A 26307-nucleotide genomic window follows, 5' to 3' on the forward strand; every position below is an offset into this window, starting at 1 on the left:
GCCATCGAAATAGATTTTTACCAATTTGTGCATATTTTCTCACTTCGAAAAATCACTTTTGTTGAAACCATTCATTCTGTGATTTATTATCCAGTACTCAAAATGTTCCCCAAGCTTTGGCAATTTAGGAGCACTTAACAAAGTTTTTTTTACTCATCTGCATTTACTAATCCTCTTCTTGCATTCTCTATTCTCGTATCATCTTTTTAGTCTTAGAGGTGGGCTAAAAAGCCTTTCACTTGCCATGTTTCTATGTTCCAAAGCTTAATGCATGACTTAAAGTTTAAATGAATGGGTGGAGGAACAATCTTCTCTCTTAAATCATTTTATCTTCCATGAAGCACATTACTAATTTCAATATTTAAAAAGACGTGGTAATTTCACTTTTATCTTTTTGCCAAGACTATTTCAATCCCAAACACTAAAAATTGGCAGTCATTTTATTCTGCAGGTTGATATGATGTTGTGAATTGGTGCCTTATAGCCTTTCTTTTGTATTCATGTGGCTTTTCAGTGAAAGCTTGGCCATTTAGGAGCACATGACCATAATTCTTTTTACTCATATGCATTTACGTAATCCATTTTTACCTCCCTCCATTCTCATGCCATCTCCTCAAGCGTAGGTGGGCCAAAATGCCTCTCAGCTGCCTTGTTTCCATGTTCTGACGCATAATTCAGGCCATCATGTTTAAAGAGAAATGTGTATGACAATCTTCTCTCCTTAGATCTTATGAGGTTATTCTAATTTTAGCTTTTAATGCAACTCTAAGTTTCTGTTTGTAAAAAAATATACGCGCACTAAATAGGAAGGAATGTCTTTTGTTCTGAATGACATCATTATACTACTTGCAGTGAAGTACCTTTAGACTCCTAGTGTACCTTGAGAAATACAATATTTGAGCATAGAGGCAACATACCTTTTAGCACAATGGTTATAAATTTCACAGCAGTAGCACACGTGAGATGTAACTAAACACGCTACATTGTATACATTTACAATTTATTTGAGAATTTTTTTAGGAGGTACTTTCAAGGAAATTGTAAAACTCAAGTCCTTTTACCATTTTAAACAATTGTATCATCAACATTTGTTATAAAGGCAACCATTATCTATGCCTGATATGGGTAAAAAGTACTTAATAGTATTTTTCTGGTGAATTGGTTTGTGTCTTAAAAGGTCGAAGTAACAGCCGCATACGATGCACCATAAGATGCTGGCTGATTTTAGAGCATATTGGGGTACAGTACTATTTGTGCTCCATAAATCATAGCTTGGTTGATCTTTGCCACCACTAACTGCATTACAATGGAATATACATCAAGGATGTCTACAAGGCCCATGTATGTGAGGGACTATTTCACACGGTAAAAGGAAGGTATGGCACGGCCAATTGGGCCGAGTTCCATAGTTGCCAGGTGTCATTTTCTCTGTACTTTCCATCATAAATGTCATGTGAACAATAATTGATGTGGTTTCCCATTGCCTTCCTCGATAATCTTTTTAAGGTGACATCATCACTCAGTTGACATCCCATTGGGGTCAGATACCTTTGAAGCTGCCTCACTGAGGAACCTTTCATAAGGCTCCTATCCTTTGCCCTATCTGGCATGGGTGACCCTGCCAGGGACAGTTACATTGCTTTCACCAGCTTTAGGGATCTGAGGGACACACATGCCCTTCCACCACGCCAAGGTTGTAGTCCATAGGAGGGTTATTGTCATCTACAACTCCCAAAACTATAGACTCCACAGAACAGAAGAATGACTCACTCTAGTATGATAAGCATATCACTTCAATGATACCCTGAATAAACTCAATGATACCCTGATGGACTAGACAGCAATCAATACTTCCACAGTAAACAATGTCCCCTATATTCCAGTAGCTGAGAAATTTGTCAGATGGTATTAGGTCCTTATTTCTCCAAATTAGAGGGTTGAATGCTTCAAGGATATTTTCAGTAATTCTGTAACCTGAGTATGAGATCTCAAGAGGTGGCACTTCACATTTTGGCAGTAAATAATTTCCCTTTTTGGTAAGTATTGACTGATTTAAGGATAATACAAAGTCCTTCACTCTATATCACATCCCGAATAGGTTTCTGTCTCCCCAGATGAGGGAGTCAAATGTCTCACATTTCAATTGTGTGATCAGTGGACCTAATCAACTGAGAGACTAGAAAAAAATTCTTACGCTATGCCGGGCAGTTATGAAAATTTCTATTAGCATAACCTGCTTAATCGTGAACACTGCATAGAGATTCAACGAATATTGCAATGGTAGATGAAATCAAAAAAGACTGTTAAAAGTGAAAGAAAAATTTTTAGCTTAGTTAATGTGGCGGTCTATGAATTCGTATATAGATTAGAAAATCAGATGAATATGGGGAAAACTAAAATATCGATTTATAAAGAAATACAATTGAAGAGAATAAAGCAGAAAAATATGAATTTTTCAATTTTTGTGTACATAGCAATTGAAAAAAGTTTGCTTAGAGCAAAGCTGGCAATTTTTTGAAAGGTGATCTGTGTTGCTCTTAACGACATTGTAAATTAAAGGGTTAACCAAACTAATGTCCCTAGGAGCAGTACCATTTGAATGTTGTTTGCACCTTTTGAAATGGAAAAATTGCAATGGTGACTGTTGGTGAATGGCCATGAAATGGTTCAGGAACTCATAATTCTATTAAGTCTAAGCAATATTAATATATTCTTAATGACTGTCTGGCTGATAACCTTGAAAATTTAAAGAGTGGAAACTGGTCACATTACTTAGGAAATGTGTTCAGTTACTATTTCCTTTTAAATAGTGTTCAGTTGCTAAATATATTTTATCATGCAAAAAGTAAACAAATATTTTGTGCCCATTTCATTTCATGATTTGTTTTTCATTAATTTGAATTGTTTTGCAGGAAGCTGTAGCCACAGTAAAAGTAGAGATTGAGGATGAGCCAATGGTGAGTGTTATATGCTTTATGTGGCTGGGTGGGGACAGTTGGCAATGAGAATATCATTAGTTAGTTGGTCAGCACATATTTCAAATGTTTTGCACCCACCAATTAGGTTAAGGTATTTGTTTTTTAGGCAATTAAAATCTATTTTGGAGCTATAATTTAGGTTCAAAGTAAGGTGGCAATGGGTCAGTAATTTAGTGTAAGCTATTGAGAAAATACTGAATGGCTCAATTCATTTAATTGTTTATTGAAAACACTTTACGAAGCAAGAATAATAAGATTCATTTAACTACTACCATAATTTATTACCAATATGACCTAGCAATATTATATCAAATTTAAATTGAGGAAAGTAAGTATCATTTTCACATACTTTTCAAGGAACTGAATAGCTACAGTATCTCATAATTTGGAGACAATTTTGCCAGGGAAAATTTCCAATGTCTAATTTCTAATGTTGAATTCTCATATCTGAATAAACGAAAAATTTTTTATAAGTGCACACTCTAAGCATGACACATTAGTTGAGTAGGGGCCCATTTTTTAAAGCTATTAGTCAGGGTACTAGTCCTTATAATTTATGCATGTGGTGTCTGCTAATGATTACCTTTAACAACCTCACATCACCGAAACCTGCAGAACAACCTCTTAATGTAATTATACATTCAAAGTTGGCAGATGAGGAGGTTATCCCACCAGCCCCAGTGGTGGTGGGGTAACTGTAATAACGTCCTCATCTGCCAACCCAAAAGTCGCAGGTACGATTCCTGCTGGCGTGGGTTTTCCTTCACCTAGAGCTTGGGTGTTTGTAATTGTGTAGTAGTAGTTTTAGGGGAGGCGACCGACAGCTGAGGTCATTTGCACCATTAGGGATGGACAGAAAAGGATGAAGGGTGGAGAGAAATCTGGCATCAGCATTAGCATTAGCCTACTCTTAATGAAAGGTGCCAAGGGGTCTGCAGTTTAAGGTCCCATCCAACTCAAGTACTCAAAGTGCTCCCCACAAAGCACCTCAAATAGGGATTGGAATTTTATAATTGTGTCTATTGTTATATTAAGCACTGTTGATAGTCCGATGTGTTGGGGAAAAAGTGCTGTTTTCAGATTAATTTTAAATAAATGAATAAAAAGAGTATCACAGAAATGATGTAGTATATAAAATGGGGAAGAGGTTGCAGCAGAAATGATTTTACTGCTTTTCCCTTTTTTGGGATGGCTTTTGCTACTTATCTAACAAAGTCTTCTGATCAGTTTCTTCCCTTTGCTTGGCCAAAAAGCAAAACTGTGGTAAACTCGATTTTAGTGATACCAATGTGATTCACAGTGATAATGGATATTTTCTGAAAAATCAGCAAAAAGTCAGGAATGGGAATCTAGAAAATTGGTTGACACTCGGTTTAAGTGTTCAGATTACAAAGGAAATTGTACAAAAATCTCAATTCTCGGGAACCAAATGACTTGTGTAAAAAATTGATCAACTAACTGGACAACTTGGTTGGTTAATATGCTGAACTGTGATGTTAGAATGAAAATTGATTACATATAACCTGTTCTCACAAGACATCTGGGCCAAAGGAATTACAAACAAACTGAAGACAAATGTTAGGCCCAGTAATTATCATGCTAACAAATGATGATGATGATATCGAAAGCATTCGCTCTGTTCTCCTTCCTTTACAAAAATGATGCTTTCACTTTTGCCAGCACTGATTTCTTTGCAGATATCCTGCTTAAAAATTATTTTGAACATACTGAGGTATATCATTTGTTGTGGCCTGTAGAAATTTCAAAGTACTATCATGCTTCTTCTTAGTTTTTTACTATTTTTTTACCAGAACAATTACCATTGACTTCTTACCTTTTATTTTTAGGATGTAGTAGAAGGAATTAAAGTGGAGGATGAGGCCAAATCAATGGAGTGTGGCGATGATGCCATAAAATCAGAAAAACAGGTAGCTGATGATATTTCAATAGATGGCAATGAATCATCCTTGAGCAGCTTGGACAAGGTTTGTGGTGCAATGTATAGTACATTTGTTAGCAGAAAATTATTCAAAATAGACTATTCTAAAAGTATTCTCTATAGATTTCAGCAGATGAGATCGACATTCCCATAAGTGAAACAAAAGAAGAGCCTGTGCCTGTGGAAGGAACAGAAGTTAGTTCGATAGATCCTAATGCAGCATCAGCCTCTGTGTCCAAAGGTGACAATGATAAATCACCTAAAGGAGAAAAAAAAGCTAAAATGTCGAAGAAGAAGAATTCAGGTGAATATAATGAAAAATAAAGTGGTGGCAGCATAATTTGCTGATTTGAATTGGTTAGCCATTTAAATTTTCAAGTAATTCTGCGCACCGTATGTGTATACTACCCTTTCCAATGAATACGCGAACTGAGGTCATAAAAACTGTATTTTGCAAAATTTAGTCTGCATCAAATTAGTCCCCTTCAAAGTACTCTACATTTGTTGCTATGCACTTATTCCATCTTCTTTTCCACGGTTTAAAGCACCCTCGGAAGTCCTCGGCAGTTAGGCTTTTTAGTTTTCTCATAGTTTCTTGCTTTATTATGTTCACATCTTCCCAGGGATGTCCCCTCATCACATTTGTGCATTTTGGGACTAGGAAAAAGTTGCAGGGGGCCAGATCTAGCAAATAAGGAGGTAGATCTAGGATGGTGATCGAATTTTTTGCCAGAAACTGGCGAACAATCAATTCTGAATGTGCAGGTGCATTGCCATGGTGAAGGATCCATTCATCACGTTCGGTTAAAATAGTATGCACTGTTGATGTTCCTAAATTCAGTTCGTCAACTATCGTTCGGACAGTTTTTTGACGATCGGTAAGGACAAGGGACCGCACACAATCAATGTTACCGTCAACACAGGTGGTTGAAGGTCGTCCTGGCCTTACGTCATCTGTGGCGTCTTGTTGGACATCTTTAAAACTCTGAATCCACTTAAAAATAGATGTTTTCTTCAGAGCATTATCATGGTAAACAGCTGTTAACACTTCAGTAATTTCTTGATAACTTTTACCACACTTCACTAAGAAACTTGATGTTGATTTGTTGCTCTGTTATTTCGTCCATTTCCATTTTTGACAAACAGTAAAAACAAGAACAACGGAAACGAACATAAATGGCTCCATAGGCACAGATGGACAATCCGACAAGCACAGTTGGCTCATTGGGTCTCAGGCTAATAGCGCTGCTAGTGGGTAGGGCTATAGTCCACGTCATGGCCGCCAGGTTACACCAGTTCGCGTATTTATTGGCCAGATCTCGTACATCTAAGCATGATTCATCTTCTGTCCTGACAAATAAGGTCAGTATTTAGTTTTTTCAAGAGTAGTACCCGCCCCAACTGTAGGAAGTATTGAGCCACATGAAATATATAGCGGGGAAGAGGTTTCCTTTGCAAATTCAGCTCACGTTTTCTCTAGTGATTGCCTCTCATTATGACACTGGCAGCCTGGATGTAGATCGAGCTTGTTGCACATGTTGGAGGATTAATGTAAAATCCTTCACCTTTACATTGAAATGTGTGATGATTTCATTAATGGTCAAGTATTCACATGGGTAGTCATGCTTAGAAAAGTCGTTTGTGAGCTTTTCAAAGCCTCCGAAGTTTCCATGATCTGTTATTAATTTTCATCATTTTTGTTGGATATTTTTGAGTGTTTGGGTTGTATCGACCAATTGTGTACGGTGGATCTTGAGGGGAAAATCTTCAGGCCCAAAAAGATTTTGGATTATTTTAGGTTTCTTTTTGTTATACATGATATATGATGTGGATTGATTTGTTATAGATTTGGTCTAATGAATGCTTTTTTCATCATTTGATATGGTATTTTGATCTTTTTTCATCATCATATGAAAGACTCAAAACATGGCTATATGCAATCTTGTCATATTGCACTTATTTGATTTATATTTTGCTTATTTCAGGAAGATTTTGTCACATTAATTTTCACAATAATTGGAACTTATATGAATGGGGAATTTTTTAGATGCTAAGTTTTCAAAAATACTTGATTCAGTTACCTTTAATTCATGATGCTTTTATTATTTCTCCCTGAAGTTACCATGTAGACTAGTGGGAACATAGATTCAGTATTCTCTCTATCTAATCTGCAAGACCTACTTAGCCATGGTGATTGTCCTAAAATACCAGAGGGTAAAAGAGGCTTGTATATAGTAGAACTGGTCAACCAATACCAGCCATTAAAATATTATCTCTTTTTAACATTCTTTTTTTGTCTTGAGTTTGTTATCCTGAAATGTTACAATAATATCAATTTTAAGATTCCCTAATATTTTTATGCACTACTAAATGAACCAAACTTGGTGTTATTGTGTTTTTGGGTTTGATATTCAGATAGCAGCACAAAAATCTGGCCTGAAGACTCTGTTTTAGATGTTTGTGGAACCTGTAAAAATGATGGCAACAAGGAACCTGACCTGCCAGATTTTGACACTCGTAGTGAGGTGTCTACTTCATCATCTGACAAATCTGACTCGTCATCTAGCAGCTGTGACAGCTGCTCCAATTCAATTTATGAGTCGGGTAAGTCTATAATTGTTCGGAATTTTCTTGGGAATGAATATCATTGGCCTTCCTGGTTGTGATTTTACTTAAAAAAGGGTTTTGATTTCTATTTTACTTGGGTAATTTATAATTTCCTCTGTATAGTATTGAATAATGTGAATTCAGCAATTTCTAGGAAGCCTTTGCAATTCTGGACTTTATAGGGGCTAGTGTTCATCCAGATTAGATGAAAAATGAATGATCTCTCCCCCTAAGTTTTTTCCTTGTGCCCAGTGTACTGTTTCTCACCAATGGTTGTTTTCTGACAACTTTTTACCTTGTATGAATATGCCAATTTTCATGAATAAATGGCATGGTTTGCGTTATATTTGGATTGTTCCTAAAAAGTCGTGATTATCAATAGGCGATTATTACATAGGCAAGCAATCATTTTACCTTTATTCCTATGACGTTATGGTCAATGCATTCCATGAAACTAGTTACACCCTGACGTAGATTTTGATATGTGTATGTCAGCATCATTTGAAAATTTTACTGTGCTCTAATAAAAGTGCTTGAACCATGCTAGATCATAATTAATGTGTTTAACTGTTGTTTCCTTTGGGAAATATTGTTTTACTTACTCTCAAGCAAATTGTAGTTTGCACGACTTGTGTGTACCAGGGACTATGTGTATTACATAAATTAAGGCGGTGAAGTAAGAAACAGTTGAAACTGTGGCAGGTGAAAAAGGTGTGGCCCCTCATCGTTTGTTTGTTTTAAAATTTATGGTGGCATCATTAATGTAAATGTATATCATGGAATTAGCTTGGTTTATATAAACAGAGATGAGATCTGAATAATTACCACTCTGCCCTCTGTTAGACATGATCACATTTTCATAATCAAGACAAGATTACATTTTCATAATATTTACAATGTTTTCATGAGGAATGGCTTGAAATGAATACTGATAACTCTCATCCTCAGTCTACCGTCCAGTGATGTGGTATGAATGAAAAACATATTCACATACTTGGAATATGTTATGTGTTATTATGGAAATATGGAGGAGTTAAAGTAGAGTCTGATGAGCAGTTGGCATCTGGTTTATAGTCAGGTGGCTCTAGGCACCCTTGGTTTCTCTCGAACTGTGTGATTTTTTGGATATCAGAGCTTCCCAGGAAAGTAGAGATGGCATGGGGATTTGGTACAAAAGGTAGTGTAACCTTGCCTATCAAACCAATCTCCAAGTTGATTCCTGTGGTTTTATTGGGCTAATAGATAATGGGGACATTATAATATTTTCTTTCATTGGCTAAGTGAATTATTTTTAACAATTAATATTTGGTAAATGGGTTTTTCCTATAATTGTTGATTCATAATTATTGTCATACTTTACAGAAAGGGCACCACATAAAGCAGTAAAAGAATCCAAACATAGAAAAAGATCCCGGACTCCTAAAGGTATGATATCATACATTTATACAATCTGAGCATCTTAATGATGAAATAAAATAATTTTAATTTATTTGCTATTAAAAATGAATGCTTTTACTCAATGTTGTATTTTCTTTTCAGTTCGTAGCTATAAGAAAAAGAAGCAACCAAGAAAAGTAAAATATGGTAAGTTTTTATTCATTGACTTTCATTAGTGAATCTTCTTTATTCAGTGAACTCTCGATTATCCGTGTGCAGATGAACCATGCTATTCTTTTCACAGCTTCTCAAAAATTTCAATTAAATTACAATTGCAAAAAAAATATGCATGAATACTTTGGAACTTCAATGTACTTTTAAAAAAATGCAAGTTTGAAATACCTGGGCTTTCTTAAAAGTTTTTAAATTCATAAAATCAAAAGGTTTCGGTAGTATAGCAGAACCTCCCACAAAGAGTTCAATTCATTCCATGATATTTCTCATAAAGTGAAACACTCATTTAATGAAACATATTTTTGCATTTACATTAATTTAAAATACAATAATTCTTGTGGGTACATGGTCAACCAGGGGTAGGAGCGTTGGACTTCTGACCGTAGGACTTGGGTTTAATTTCCAGGCAAGCCTCTTTGGGTACCCTCAGCTCTACCAAAGCTGTGTGATTTTTCAGGTACCAGATCCTCCTGGGAAACCATAATGGTAACAGGGAAAGGAACTGGTCCTGCCCTACCCTGATATGTGAATTTCACACATCAGGCTCAATACTGGTTGAACTCTACCATTACCTACCAAACTGACCTTTGAGTTGATTATTGTATTTATGGTTTTATGCTACAATAATTTGTAATTGAAAAACATATTTTACAAAGTTTATTCAAAGAAAATTATGTATACATAGTTTGGGATCATGTATCATGTTCATCTTTTCTTCTACCATGGAATTAAGCAAGTAGGAATGTGAACTTGATTTGTGAAAACAAAAAGAAAAGCTCTCTGGAGACATTTGTTTTGCCTGATTCTTCAAAATTTTGCCAAAATGGGACTCATTATTAATATTCAATTTCTGGTATGCATAGCTTTTGCCTTGCTAGAGCGATGCTTCATACACATGGTATTAGGCAATAGTTTTCCCATGACTGCCACATATCTCTGAGATAGACCAATTGCATGTACATGCTTGGTTAGCCACACTTACACCTTGTTCTCCCTCTACAGTTATTTTTATTCTATTTGCTGTCTTCTTGTGACTTTCTCCTCAGAGCCAGTTTTAAAATGATGATCAAAATATTACTTAACTTTGCACAAGTAATCATTAATGTCTGAGTAAAATCAGACAATTTTAATAAAATATGTGATCACTAGTAGCACTTAGATGCTAGTGGAACGAGTGCTAAACACAAATTGAAGCACAAGAAGGTGCATGATCTTCCTGGGAACTACCCTCTCGTTGTCACTTGTTATGGGAAAAGGTGGTCATTAAGAGAGTCATTTAGGTGAAAATATTTTTGCTTGTAATGCTAATTATTTGCTATGCAAGTTGCTTGTTAAGCTAGGTTCCACTTTATTTAGTTTTTCAATTTAAACATTTTTGTACTATTTGTACTTTTCCATTATTGTTTCCCTTAGTGTCATTAGCCCTGGGAATTCCATACTCTCCTTTCAGGCAAAGAAATAGATTGTTTTACTATGCAACAAATAAGTCATTAAATATCTACACTGCATTATTTTAATTGGTATCATATGATGAATATGAATCTGTATCTGTGATCCTTTGTCGACATTTGTTCTTTGCCAGTCATTTGTTTTTCCCTGGCTATGTGATTTTTTTTAGCTTTCTGAGGAAAGTATGCTCTGCTATTTACTTGATGATAGTTCTGTGTTATTGTAAAACTGTAATTCCACCATCATACAAATGGCTTCAAAATTGAAAAATAATCGTTGCTGAAAAATTTGAATTAATCATTGGCAATGAAAGTGGAGAGTTCATATATTGTATATCTGTTCATATCATAACCATATTTTCCGCGTATATCAGTTATCCATGTTTTTCATTATCTGTGCTTCATTATGCATCCATTAGCATGGATTTTTGTGATTGCACTGTATTTTACTTTAAATTTTATTACCTTATATTTTTTCTGGTGTTAATGAGTTGATTCTTTTCCAGATTACAATACCAAACTCAATTACTTGTTCCGGGATGCTCGATTTTTCTTAATCAAAAGCAATAATGCTGAGAATGTGACATTATCAAAAGCAAAGGGAGTATGGTCAACACCCCCTCAGAATGAAGCACGACTAAATCAAGCATTTCGCGAGTCTCGAAATGTGCTACTAATATTTTCTGTGAAAGAAAGTGGAAAATTTGCCGGTATGTAAATTCTTCTCATATTTTCATTTTTTAAATATTTATTTTCCATAACTTTTTTTATAAGTTCCACTACAATGTTTTTTTAACAAAATGTTTATCCATATTTTGTAGACCTTTTCCATTTATTTTCACTTTTAAAAATTATTTCCTCCCTTATCATGAATTGTATCTGTTGGGAAATCTTGGATTTTATTAAATATATGTAATTTTAATTGATATTAATATCTGGATGTAATGACTTAGCACATTTTCTACTATAAGGCAATGTCTTCTCAAATTAGTTCCAATTGGATGCAGTGCACTCGTCCCACCCTTTTCCCATCCTTCAAAGACATACTGGAAGCCATTTTTTGGTTGGTCTTTCAAAATCGCCTTAGCAACCTTTGACACTGCTTCCATTTACAGGTATAAAATATGCCTTCTGAAAAGGTATTTCTTTATATCGAGGAACATGAAAAGTTGCATTGGGCTAGATCTGGACTGGAGGAATACATTTCTCATTGGTTTTTGTGAGATGTAGTGTTATAACATTTACAATGTTCAGATATGCATTATCATGGTGCAACAGCAATCCTGTTGCATTGAAATTTTGCCTTTTTCAATTGATTTTGGCTTGGAAATTTTCAGTACATCCCTGTGATATGGCCAATTCACACTTGTGTTTACTGGTACAGCATACCAGAGCTTACAGTTTGCTCTCTGGATCTAATTAATGTAGGCAAGTTTTGCCTGTTGGGATAAGCTTTGTGAGAAATTCCTCGCCTTCCTGCATCATCAACTCCAACTGTAGTCATGTGAATATCCTGTTGTTAGGGTATTAGCAGTCCCAGGCCAATTGCATGCAATCACGTCTCATGTGTAGCTATGCTACTACTGTGTGGGTAGCACTCAATGAAAATTTCAATATTTCATTCAGTAGTCTAAATGTAATTTGATGATATTCTCTCACAATGATGGCAGCAGTGTTACTGTTTACTTTTTTTAAGATTTGAAGTAACTCTATGGCATTGTGTCATAATGATCTTGATTTATAGCAATATATTTTAAAGAGTTAAAGAGACATAAGTAGCTGAAAATTTAATTTTCTTTCCCAACAGGCTTAGCACGATTGAGTAGTGAATCAAGAAGGGACGTTCCTCCAATTTCTTGGGTCTTACCTCCAGGACTCTCAGCTAAAGCATTAGGTGGTGTATTCAAGGTGGATTGGATTTGCAGGTGAATTATGTTTCATTTTTTTGTTTTTTTACATAAACCCAGTCCTTCTTTAAGATCGCAAAGTTATTTGTGAAAGTAAGCTACTGAGTGATATCCTGATGTAATGGCTATCCTGATATCCTAATGAAGTGGCTTCTGAACAATTTGATTAGATTTGATGTAATCTGTAATATCCAAGGTACCAATTATGTCTTTATGATTTAAATGTAAATGATAATATCTAGGCTAACATGATGTACTCACATTGTTTACTGAGTATCTTATAATTAGGGTGCTGTTCATCATCTGCTAAGAAAATGAGCATTATGATATTACATCTACGTATAGTATTTGAACCAACCTACCTATATTCTGACTTGCAGCTGTACATGCATAATTCTTGGGCATGTGTGATTCCTATGGTTAGATTGTTTTCCATGGGAATTCACAATTTCAATAAGACTCTGGAACTGTCATGGCTTCAAAACAAAAACCAGTGAACATAAAAAACAAATTTTTAATAATTTGAGTTAGTAAACTTTGCAGATCATCCAAACCCGCTATCAGGAGATGATATTGTGGGTAATCCTTGGCCTCATTAACAATTTATAACAATAAGTGTCAAATTTGCTCTGTAGTGTTTCAGGAAGGTCAGTTAAGGAGCATAAAGCATTTGTGAAGTGCTGAAAATCCACAAAATCTGCCCTTTATGATTGGTTTTTGCAAGTATAAATTCAACATACTATATTATGTGAGCCTCAAATGAAAGTGAAAGCTGATTACATCATTCAGATTTGAAATTTTCTGAAGGCTGACTAATTCTGTTCAGTGATGGAACAAATAGGTGGAATGATGTCTTGAGACTTGGGTCTAAGCTGAAGGCATTATTTAAAGAAATACTGTCTGTGTGATTTATATGTTGCAGATGAAACAGGCTCTTCTACAACCATGATCCTGATGTCATACTCACTGGATAATATGCACCCAGAGGTGGTGGACACACAAGAATTATTGAATTGTTAGAACAAAATATTTTCTGTTATTCACTGGGTGCACAATTACCAATACAGGTAAAAAAAGAGTAAACAACATAGGGCTTGATGGTTTGCTTCGACATGTGTTAGTCCTTGGTCCTCTTAATCTTAGGTCATCACCTTCCAGATAATATTGGCATTTCAGAAAGTTCCTTGTTTGGTGTTAGTTGCCAATATTCGTGAAACTATCAAGCAATGAACAAGATATTTTGAATTGGATTGTACTGCAAATTTTACGTCACTAATGTGGCTTCCTCAGTTTGGTGGTTTATTGGTGTGAATTCTGACCTCACGTTTTCATCAGACACTCATGAAAAGACATGGCACCTATTTTTTGCCTGTGTATAAATGCTGTGCTTTCAAAACATCTCCCATGCTGTGAACATAATTTTAAATGCTTTTACAAAAAATGCATTTTTAATATTTGCATCATTATATTCCGTTCTGTAGTTTGTTATAAGGAGTGTTAGTTACCCACCATGTTCTTGTCATCAAACTTATCCAATCACCATGAATGATTCCTGAAAATAATTATTGTTATCCTTTGGTGGTGTATGCCAAAAGTATCATGCAACATTTATGAAAATGTATATTAAGTAATTTTTATAAGTTTTCCAGTTTATATCTGTTGACCAATAAAGTAAAATGCCCATAGGAATGGCTATAATATTCTGAAATCAATGTGAATTTAATATAAGCAGGAGTACAATCACAAGCATTGTACTGAGCAATTGAATTTTTACTTGTTACCTCAAGATGAAATTCTTGTATTCTCTGTTCATAGCTTGTCCTTCATGTCTTAAAATAATACAGCTCTTTTGAATGAAAGGTAGGTGGTAGCCTAGGCTTCATAATTAATTTGAATGAAATCATTGACATGCTAACCAGTTGATGTTTTATGTTCACTGGTGAAGTGATCATAAACTGTTTTTGAAAAGTATAATAATCATGAGTCCTTGAAATATGAGGGCTGTCAAGAAAGTAACGTTTTGGCCTAGCATGGCAGTGGGTAGGACTAGAGCCACCATCTTAGTGTCTAAACATCCTTAAATTTAGTACCCATCCTGGTGTGGTGATGTGCGGACTGTGGATCTTATATTTTGTCCACTGGGATCTATTGAAATGTGCACTGCATTAGAAAATATGGTGAGTTTTCGGCTTGGATTGTCCAGAAAGTAACTTATGCCTTAAAATGAAATGTGAAACTAATGACTCAACAAATTTTTATTATATACATCTGAAAGGCACATTCTTAAACTATTTTTCTATATATTCACAAATTGAGGCATCTATCATTATGATACTTAAGCTTTTCAATTCCATCTCTGAAGAAACCTGCCACCTTACATTTTAATCACTTTTTCATATCAGCACGCAATTCTGTGTTGCTGTCAAAGTGCTGTGTTGCAAGCCACATTTAGCAAGAGATCCACAATCATAAATCGGTGATTTTCAAGAATTTTTTCATTGATTTTCACCATCACTTTATCTGTCATAAGGCTAGGCTGACCACTGCAGTCCTTGTCATGAACATTGGTGTGGCCATTTTTGAACTGGATGCACGACTGCCTCACTCTGTCTTCACTCATTATTCCGTCTCCGTACGCTTGACAAAGTGGCCTATGTATTTCAGTCGGATTGTGGTTTTTTGCCAGTAAACACTTCGTCACAGATTGCACTTCTCAGCTGGCAGGAATTTCAATTGGAGCACACATTTTAATAATTCGCTGTGAGCAAAGTAGAAGAACCACTGTCTGTGCACTACCACAGCAGGATGCGTACTGAGTGTAGGGACGTTTAGACATCAAGATGGTGGCTCTAGCCCTACCCAGCACCACACTAGGCCAAAACGTGAGTTACTTTCTGGTCAGCCCTTGTACTTATATTTAATTTAAACAAATTTTTATTTTGGAGTCATTTGGGTTTCCACCAGAATGTGTATGAAAAATTATGTTATAGGTATGAATGTCCATAGAGTCCATCTTCTAGAATGCTGGAAAATAAAAAAAAAAATTCATTGCTTTATAGACAAAAACTCTCATAGAATAATTTATCAATTATTCACCAACCTCTAATTTTATTAATGTTGAATGGGAGTAGTAGTAGTAGATTTAGGTGAGGCAACCAACAGCTCAGGATTTGAACGTGGAGCCCCTGGGTGGGAAGCCAGTGTGCTAGCCACTGCACCAACCTGATCCCCCATCACTATGGTGCTTGCTCATGAAAAGTCAATCTGCAATAGAGAACTGGAAGAAGACAGTCAGTATTAGAGCATGCTTGAGGTTAAGCTGAATTTAAATCAGACAAAATGGGAAAGTAAAGAAGTTTGAATAATGTTTGGAAAAGTATGAAAGGAATAATTGATGAATATGCTGATAGTATGCGTGGAAAAGTGAAATATTATGTCAGTGTGGGCTTATAAGGTGATTGCAGCTTAAGGCAAGGAAGGTCAGAAGGAATGTATAATGCTTACAAAGAGAAAATATCATTTAAACATTCCTGAAGAAAAGTAAATAAAAAACTTGAATGGCAGAAGCAGAGGGTAAATTTCCACTGCGTGTTTTGGAAAACAGGATGAGGACAATGGTATGAATTAGAATGGTGATATTGTATGGGATTAATACAGAGTTAGCGAATGTTAGAGGCAGTACTATGAGGATTTTTACAGTTCGAGAGATTATGAAGGGATCAGGATGGCGCAGTGGCTATTGTGGTGGCTACTTATCCAGAGGGCCTGGGTTCAAATTCCAGAGGTGGCAGATATTTTTCACTATTATCCAGATCCCTACTTGAGGTGCTATGTGGAGGGCACCTTGAGTGAGTACGTTGTCCATTGGATGGGACATTATGCTGTAGACCCCTTGGCCCCTCTCGTTAAGAGTAAGCTAATGCTGTCACCAGGTTTCTCTCCGCCATCTAACCTTTCCTGTCCATCCCTAATAGCGCAAATGACCTCAGCTGTTGGCTGCTAAAACTAAACTACTACTAGATTATGAAAATGGCCTTAGTGTAGCAAATAGTATAAATGATTGTGGGTAAGTTAATTTAAGTGAAAATGAAGTTGTAGCAGCAGTGAGAATTTTTAGTGTTAGAAAAAGCTGCAGGTGGCTATGTTGTATTTAGTGAAATGTTGATTTGTGGGGACAGGTAACACAGATTCATCCACAAACTGTTTAGTTGGTTTAATTGTTTTATTTTGATAATGGTATGATGGGTATGTATGTGCACACGTAACCAGGGATGTGCTCAATGGTATCCAGAAATCTTAATCAAACTTGAAGGAAAAAAGAAAATGAAATGCATGCAATTGTATTTTTTAGGGATCATCCATTGGGCTCTAATTCTTTACATACTTACCTGTGATTCTATTTCATAAGTGCATTTGCTGTACCTTCATATATATTTTCTTGGTGAAATGCAAAGTAAGGTAAGCTATACTGCGTGTAGTCAATGGTAACAAAAAATGAGAATACCTGTATATGTCCAAATTACCCCAAAAATACCAGGTGGAAGTGAGTTGGATTTCAGCAATCTGTTAAAAACATGTTCGTGTGCCTATTGCCTGTGATTTCCTTCAGCACATATGCCGAATATCTTCATCAATATTTTTTCATTTTACCAATATTTCTCATTGGTTCTTCATGAGTTATAACTATTTTTATTTGCTCTCATATCATCATTGCAGATCAGATCAGTCTGATGGGATACTTACCTGCCTGTTCACTAAAAGTCACTAATTCACAAGCCCCTGAAGCTACATTTTGCCACTTCCTAGTCACAGTGTATGAATGTGGGATGCTAATTTGAGATTATCTGAAAAAAGATTTTGTCTTGGGGCAAAATATTTAGAAACTTGCTTTAAATTTTACCTTTTTCATGTTTCATTTTTAACCTGAAATTCATCAACCCTTCATGGGATAATATAACTAATATTTTTTAGCCATTCTCATTTAATATCTTGCTCATGTTTGAGCTAGGGTAATGGTAGGGAAGTGCATGATAGTTTTTCTTAAAATAATGCTCACTTTATGTTAAGAGTATGAAATTATCACATTACACCCAACAAATGTACATGATTTTGTTTTCATGTTGATTTATTTCCTTTTTAATTTTCAGGAAGGAGTTACCTTTTCCAAAAACTCAGCACCTCTATAATCCATGGAATGAGGGCAAACCGGTGAAAATTGGGAGGGATGGGCAGGTAGATAAGACAAAATTAAAGTACTTTTCGATCATCAAATAAATCAAATTACCTGCAAAAATATATTTAATAGAAATTCATGCATATAAATTTTTGTATTGTGTATGAATTTCACACGCCGTTGGGCTTTGTACTGGGTGAACTCTACCATCACCTACCAAACCAACCTTCAGGTTGATTACTATGTTCACGGTTTTATGATTATTTATGCTGAATATCAGCTAATATATAAAAGTAATGAATTATAACTAATTAAAACTTGCTTTAAAAGTTAATTCTATTATTAATTTTGTATGAAATATTCACTAATTATGTTAAAAATTGTGTGCTAAATTAAAAGTTAACGCTACAGAATAAGAAATATAGTAAAGAAAATACAATTTTTGTCGAAATCTTTAAAATTGTATAAAGGGTGTCTGTAAATGTGAATCTTGCAGGAATTGGAACCACGTGTTGCTGAAGAACTCTGCCGGCTCTTTCCTTTAGATGAAGGCATTGACTTAACTCCAATCCTGAGGAAATCGAAAGAGGCCTCTAGATTGTTACGACCAGCCCACACCTGGAGACGAGATGAGGTGACGGGCCAGCCAGCACCACGGTTTTTCGAGAGTCGAGGCCGTGAAACTGGGAGGTATTCAGGACTAAGTTGCTCTTGGGGACTGTGGGGAGTTATTTCCAATATTTTGACATATGGTGTCATTCACCTGTTAGTAAAGTTTCTTTAGTGGCGTTGAATCTCTGTCAGGCAGGAGTGCATCAAGTGTGTGATTGCTATTATATTATGATATAAAGCAGCTACAAGAAAGGAGAAGATAGTCATTATCTGGAAGATTCTTGGGTGAATAATCCAGTGCACTTCTCTCTTCCTCGTCAAAGATGCCCTTTTAAAGCAGAGTAGCTGGACTTTTTATAAACTCAAATCCTTTCCTTTAGTTTGACTCCTTGTTTATGCTTCGGAGTACGTTGTGATTAGGCATGATGTGCGGTTAGGTATTTTCTTGCCGTTTGTTTTCATGGATACTTGCATGAAAATGTTCACCTGCGGGTTGTTGCTGAAGTGCCTTCGTAAGTGTTGAATATTTAGTGGACTTTGTACCCGTAGTGAGTGGCGTGAGTGCTTTGAAGTCCTGCAATGAAGCTAAGCTCTTTTTCTTTTCTGTGAATTTTGTAAAAATTCCTCCCTCTCCTCCTTCCTATCACTTTTAGTTAAAAAGATAAACATTAATTTTTTTTTCTTAATGGCATAAATCGTGCTGGAACTCAATATTTATTTTTTGACTGGTGGACTTGATTATCTCAGGTACCACGCTGTAAATTCTTTTGCCACTCACTATGGGAAAGGTTTTGTGGTTATGCCACATGTGGTGCAGTGCTTATGCTCGAGATATGCTGCTGTAATGAGCAGACATTCCAGTGTGATAGACGCAGCACCTCTTTTAATGTGCATTGGATTGGTGATTTCACTGTGTTATAAGACAACTGGTTTTGGTAACTTCCTGGTTTTTTCAAAGACTTCTCAGCATTGCGTTTAATCCTGGTAGGTTACACTCTGTTATTTAAAATATTTTGAACTCTAGTCTTATTCCCTCAACAGGTTATTTATTTTGCCTCTTACTTAATTATTAATTTAATTCAATTTTGAATGATTTCTTTACACTGAAAATAGTTGCCACTTTGATAATTATATGAAAGTATCTAGAAAGTAGCCTTATTTATGGTGCTAAAATTAGAAAGAATGCTAGTTTAGTTTTTTCAGTGTGCGCTTTTCAATCACGTTTAGTTTTTTTTTTTCATTTTTCTTCCCAGCGTTCAGTTTCCTTTTTCACAATATCTTTATTAATCATATTACTTGATGCCATTAGTCCTAAGGTTTATATAACGTTTATTTCATTGATTTTTCTATTGCAAATGGATGAATTTGACTAATCAAAGGTGTTTCTGAGTGATTTAGTGGAAGAATTATGGGCATTCCGCATATTGTTAAAGCTATCACCTTTAGTTTTGAACACTTGCTTATCCATTGGCTGTTAGAATTCATTTCTCATTCAGTCACGTGTGTTTATGATTCACTGCTTTGATTGTAATGGAGGCTATATAGGAAATTGTATGGGCTCTAGCTTGCTAGGTTGTTTATTTGATCTCATGTTTTTACTGTGGCCTTGGTCAGCATGCCAAGGACTGAACATTTCATCATCGCTTGCATCTAGGCTGATTTATTTGTTACTGATTTTCATTTTCAAGTTAAATTTTCAGATAGATATTTTATTTAATGTTAACTCTTTGTGAGTTGGTAGGACTGTGGAGATGAGCTCTTACTCATGTAAAAAATGTTACACGCTGAAATTGATCGAGGGAGTTTGTTTGTATCTCAATGATTGTTTGGTATCTTCATGCAACTAACTCTTTTTGCTTGAAGGGAGGAAGTAGCTTTCAGATGTGCCACACAAATGCGATACAAGTTAACCTTGCATTACATTCTGATTGCTTTTTCTCATTTCTAAATTATCCTCAAGAAAGTATTGAATTAGGAGGAAGACTTGCTAATTAGTGTTTATTACTGCTTGTGAGTTAGGTGTACTTAAGGAAATTCGTTTATCTCAAGGGGATATACCTGTATACATTGACAAATTTAACTTTTCACTAAGCTTATTTCAAAAGTAAGGTGAATTTTTCAAGTGGAGAAGAGGTTATTGCAATAAAAGAAGTACACGAGTAATCCTATTTTACATTGCTTATCCTTTAAACAGTGCGTACATGTATGACAGCTATTTGAAGTTCATTGGAGGGGTCTCTAAGGAGAATAGTAAGTTCTCTCAGAGGTGCCTCCCACTTTTGGGTTTTGGGACCACATCACTGATTGAGAGGGAGAGGAAGCGATTGATATGTGTACACTTACTGAAGTGGTTGCTGGAACTTGAATTTCAAAATCACTCCACAGAAACCTTATTGGGAAATAATATCTAACTGTCCGACGGGATAAACTCAGTGCCAGTAGGAGTCACCGGGTTGATGCATTAGTTAAGAAACAATGGCTCATGGGGTCTCAGCATTTTCCAGGAGAGGGACATCTTATCTAGTTCAAACTCCAAAGGACAAGTTTGGGTCATACTACTTGATGGAATCCATAGATTCCATATCTCATTGAATGCTACATAGTTTCATGGTCACAGTTGGTAACACAACATCATTAAGTTCAAATGTATACATTATAAATGTGTGACAAGTTTTTTAGTGGTCTAAATGCTACCTGCAATGTTCTAATTTGTTCTTACGCAGCCTGGTATTAAGTATCTTTCTCCAGTCCTTGATCACTCATTCCAACATTGGTGAAAAGAACTGTTAGGTTACTGCACTGTGTTTCAGAAATCTTATTTGTTGCTTGAAAAAGATCTAAATTGACCGCTTATTGGTAATACAATGAAAATAAGACATTTTACGAGGGCAGTTCAATAAGTACCTGTAATAGAAATGAAGAAACTATTTTTTCAAAAACAGTTTTTTTATTTTTCAACATAGTCCCCTTTTAGAGAGATACACTTCTCCCAACGTTCCGGCCATTTTTTTAACCCCTCCAAAAAATAGGATTTGTCGAACTCTCCAAAATACACCTCTGTCTTGGCGATAACTTCCTCGTTTGAGCTAAATTTTTTTCCCGCGAGCCATTTCTTCATGTTAGGGAATAAGAAAAAGTTGCAGGGAGCCAGATCGGGTGAATACAGGGGTGCGGCAACAATTCATAACGTAGTTCATGCAGTTTGACGGTGACAACTCCGGATCAGCTTGTTATTCACCATGAGCAATCGCAGCACCCATCGGGCCGACAATTTTTTCATCACCAACTTTTCATGTAAAATATTAATTGCCATTCCTGTCGACACATCCACGGCCTCTGCTACTTCGCGCACTTTCGTTCGTCGATCAGCGAGAATCATGGCATGGACTTTTTGAATGATTTCCTTGGTACCCACGTCTGCCAGGCATCCTTGTCGCTCCTCACCGAAAAACAGATGTTTGCCCACGTTTAAATCGTTGAACCAATATCTAACTGTGGTCATAGATGGCGAAGTGTCCCCATAAACAGTATCCAACTTTGCTTTTATCTCCTCGCATTTCTTCCCATCCAAAAACTTTAGGCGAATTGCCGAACAATACTGCTCTTTTTCCATCTTAGCGAAAATCACAAAACACATCTTACTCGAATGGCTGCCAAATCCAAACTAACCTTTAAATCAGTCTGAAATTTGTTTCACCGTCGTTTGATAGATGGCAGCACATGATGATAACGTAAACTTCCCTTAGGAACGCCCTTTATCGTCAAACGCGGGTACTTATTAAATCGCCCTCGTAAAATGGATACACAAATTACTTTTGGAAATGGAGAGAATAACTAATTCATTATTATATTCAGATGTTCAACCTATGTTAGCTGTTTGCATTATAGTATAGATAATTGTTTCTAAAAATTCAAGAATTAAATGATCATTTTCTTTTTATAGAAATATTTGTACTAAGTTATTTCCATTCTTCCAATGTTGGTGTTTTCTTATAGAATAGTTGTTAGAGCAAACTTGTCTCCATTTGATATTAAAACTTCCAGTTTCCTGTTTAACTTCAAAAACACCAGTTATAAATATTCTTTGTTGCACTGGATGAATAAATGTCAAATGAAAGGTCACGTTTGGGTACACAAGGATTGCGCTCAGGTTATGTTTAGAAATTTAGGTTATGTGTATGATTGAACTAATACCATACCTTTATAAAGTATGCAAAGAAATGATAAGAAAATTCATCAAACATTCACTCCCTTCCATGTAGTGGGACGTCGGTAACCTAACTTAAAATCGAGGGGACATAGTTCTTCCATGCGTTTTTATCAGCACTAAGCATTGGGAAGTCCAGATTACCTTACATGGTCTGGCTAAGGTGTTTAAATCATGTACCTTTTTTTGCAATAGGACTCTCTAGAGCTCTGAATTTTCATAGGCTGCTTAAGGCCTTCTGGTCTGAAAGCATTTTCTGCACCTACCTTGAACACAAAGTGATATCTGAGCTTTTCTGTTGAAATCACATAAATAGTGGTGTGTCCAACAAGAAGAAATTTATCAGTCGGAGTACTAATCGTCAATTGTCAAGCAGGTTGCAGTTCTTGCTTCACTTGTTGGGTGATTTCAACCCTCTGGATACTGGGCCTGCCACTTCACTAATGGACATGGGCATTTACAAGACCATTTTTGAAGTCTCGAAACCATTGTTTAACCTTTCCTTCACTCTTTACTGTAGTTTCATAAACTTGGCACAACTGATTATATTACACAACCAAATTTTATTTTCTGCTATGTACTAAATAAGACAGCCATAAGAGAAAAAAACATTTCATATCCCCGGGCAAAAGGTGCCATATTGATCCTTTTGCGGGCAGAAATTGAATCACAGCATGTGCAACTGGGGGGAGCTACCCATTTATTGCAAGATTAAGAAAGCTTATATTTCATTTCTCAAGCATGCAATGCCAAAGTTACCCGTTAGAATTTTTCATTTGACCTTCATATCCTGTGCTTTATTTTATGCCTCCATTTTCCTTTTGGATGACTTTAGTTATGTTGCCTTTGGATATAGACCTATGCATCTTACTGCTGGGATTCAATTTGTTTATGATGAATGAATAAATATCTACCGACTGAAGAAAATTAAAATAGGCCATCTGTTCATTTCTTGAGATACTCTTCTTTTCTATTCCCTGTCCACAATGCCAACACTCCCCTAGGTAGCATTAAAAGATATTTCCTCAGTGTTTCTCCTGTTATCCAATTAATCTTCAGTATGCTGATATTAATTAGCAGTATTGCCAATTGGATTCAATTTTAATTTTTGGGGCATGTGATACCTTAGGTATGTTATATCTAAACTCAGTTACTCTGCTAGCCTCCTCTTAATGTTGTATCTCATCCAAGTCACATAGATGACTTATCCAATACCTGCACATTTGTAAGACTGCTATGGTGCATGCCGTGGATGGGGAGTTGGGATGGGCCATTTGAGGCAGGGAAGTGAGGGGATGATCCCCACTATCACCTACCCTTTTGCCTTCATGCTACGGTAATGGTAAGGGCTGGAGATAGGAGTGAAAGTAGGTGGGGAATTTTTAAAATCAATTACATTTGCCAATTATGAAGCTTTACTTAGCCAGTCAGCCAAGGAGTTCCAATCATTGCTGAGTGCATGATAAAATTAGTCTGGCAAGTATGGAATGAAGATCAATGTAAACAAGAAAAATGTTTTGAGGTTTTCGAGAAGAAAAAAGGCTAAGGTAAATTTGAAAATTGCTGGGTAACAACTAGAGCATGTAGAACAATTTACCTAACTTGGAATTGTTTTAGAGTGAAGTGGTCAGAGTGGTAAGAAGAAGAATTGCATTGGGCTAAGAATCTTTCACAAAAAGGAGGCAAAAAGATAATAGAGACCTTGAGTAAGGATGTTAATAAACAGCTCCTCAAAACTTGGATATGTGTCATGGTTTTCTAAGGTGTAGTAACTGTCTTGGAAGCAAATTGATGGTCATGAATTGGAGGCTTTTGAAATGTAGATGTGTGCAAGGATGAAGAAGGTGAAGTGGACAGAAAAAAAATGAATGAGGAATTGCAAGGCATTGTCGGGGAAAAGAGGGTATTGTTGGGAGAAATCATAAGGAGACAGAATAAATGGATGCAGAGCATATTATTTGGCAGTCAGATGTTGATGACTGTGATAGAGATAGATAGAAGTCTTTATTTGGGTGAAATTGAGACCAAATGGTCTTCTTTTTCCATTAAGCCCACAGAGGGGAGAATGTTTGGCAAACAAGGACGTGGCAGGCATAGAATTGGGATATTGAGGGGAATGAAGGGAGTACACAGAGATGAAGAGTGGCTTGTTGTAGAGTAAGATGTTGGGTTTTGTTTTGTTAGGAGAGGCAAGATAATTATTTGATAGTTTTGTCCATCCAAAACCTACCTTAACTGGTAGATTACCTGTAATAATCAACAATATTCATGAAGCCATGATTTCCATCCACGTGAAAGTTCAAAATTGGAAGTTTTTGAAATGGGGGTGTGGAGAAGGATGGAATAGGTGAATTGGACTGAAAGGAAAACAAATGAGGAAGTGCCAGGCATGGTGAAGGAGAGGAAAGGATTACTGGGAGAAATAGAAATGCAAAGGAGGCTGGAAAGATGGATGCAGAGCATTTTGATTGGCAATTAGATGTTGAAGACCGTGATAGAGGGGAGAATGTTTGGATAGTAATGAAGGGTAAGGAAAAGTATAGGTATGTTGGATCAAATGAAGGGAGGTGAAACATGTATGCAGAATTTAAGAACATTTTTACTGTTGTTTAAGGTGTCAGGTTGTGTTCTGTTAAATGAAATTAAGAAATGTAGTTGTGTCAACTCTTGTGTCCATCCAAAATTTACTTTAAATGTTAGATTAATGGAAAATTGGCAATTTCCTCAAAATAAAATATAATGCGACCGGTTTCAAAGTAACTGCATCAATGATATTCCACCATATCATGCCTTAAATTTCTTTTTATTGAATGTTAAGACTACCAAATGGTAAAATACCCCCACGAATGTCAATACTGTCGGTGAAAATGCTGAAGTATTGGCCCATTCAAATGCACCAGTGTCCATTGGATAACATTGGTGGTAAAAGTTAGTAAAATTGTTTGCACACATCATGGGAAAACAAATTTTTATCCTTGAAAGCCTGGAATCAGAAGTCATCTAATTACTGGCCAATTGGATTGTACCAATTGAGGCATTGGCTCATGCTTAATGTAGAATTAAGGGCTTAAATATTTCATATTGTAATAGTTAGATTTTGTTCATTTTTGCTGTGGTACCTGTTTTCATGTGGATTTTGTTTCTTGGGATATTGTTACATTTCGTTCCTCAGCTGTCTAGAAGTCAGGAAGTGATTACCCTGTGCTCATGACAGGTTTTTAGGCTTCCTATTGATAAAAAGGATCATTTGTGATGCAACTAAAAGGACATATACCTAGCCTCTGTTGGAATTCCTGTTCACATGTATCGTTGCATTCAAATGATGCATCACTATTTGTACTGAAATTTTGTTTTATTTACAAGGAAAGCCATAATCCTGTGAGGGAGGGTCCACTGTCAGTAACTTGCAAGGGAGTTTGTGATAAGGATGTTGTATCAACTTAATGTTTCTTCACATATACTCCTGACGTACAGCTACAGCAGGATAATGTTTTACATTCTATATAGAAAGAGCAGTTATATTTTGGTAATTTTCACCATCTCAAAAGTTGCTAGTAATGAGGCTACAAAGTTTTCCTTGTCATTTCTGACATCAGCAGTCAAAAATTATTACCTCATGACCAATAGTTATTTTTGCAAAAATATGCAGTAATCAGTGTGGGAGATGGTGATAAAGGAGAGGAAGATTGAACGGGAAAGTCAATTTTGAAAATTATATGCCATAAATAAAACAGTTTCTGGCGTCACTTGGTGGAAATTCTTCATATTGAAAAAAATTTAAAATACTTCGCCTTTCCACATAAACCACTTTTATTATGACCTAGG

General features: G+C 35.9%; 1 protein-coding gene across 2 annotated transcripts in view; it reads left to right on the forward strand.

The window, feature by feature from the left end:
- The window catches only part of LOC139698414 (YTH domain-containing protein 1-like), a 99490-nt gene that overhangs the window by 41758 nt on the left and 31425 nt on the right, over window positions 1-26307 (forward strand). Inside the window, exons 4-13 of one of the 2 annotated variants that reach the window (XR_011702920.1) lie at window positions 2913-2957; window positions 4826-4963; window positions 5041-5221; window positions 7333-7521; window positions 8887-8949; window positions 9064-9108; window positions 11090-11293; window positions 12391-12508; window positions 17638-17722; window positions 18160-19259. Coding sequence is in view for 1 of the 2 variants with exons in the window: in XM_071597314.1 (XP_071453415.1) it covers window positions 2913-2957; window positions 4826-4963; window positions 5041-5221; window positions 7333-7521; window positions 8887-8949; window positions 9064-9108; window positions 11090-11293; window positions 12391-12508; window positions 17638-17722; window positions 18160-18353 (1262 nt within the window). In the remaining variant the exon portion in view is untranslated. The remainder of the gene's footprint in view (window positions 1-2912; window positions 2958-4825; window positions 4964-5040; window positions 5222-7332; window positions 7522-8886; window positions 8950-9063; window positions 9109-11089; window positions 11294-12390; window positions 12509-17637; window positions 17723-18159; window positions 19260-26307) is intronic. The other variant, XM_071597314.1, reaches the window with a different exon arrangement.

Source organism: Hetaerina americana, unplaced genomic scaffold, assembly GCF_022747635.1.
Source record: "Hetaerina americana unplaced genomic scaffold, ioHetAmer1.1.p SCAF_85, whole genome shotgun sequence".
In the NCBI taxonomy this organism is placed as follows: domain Eukaryota; kingdom Metazoa; phylum Arthropoda; class Insecta; order Odonata; family Calopterygidae; genus Hetaerina; species Hetaerina americana.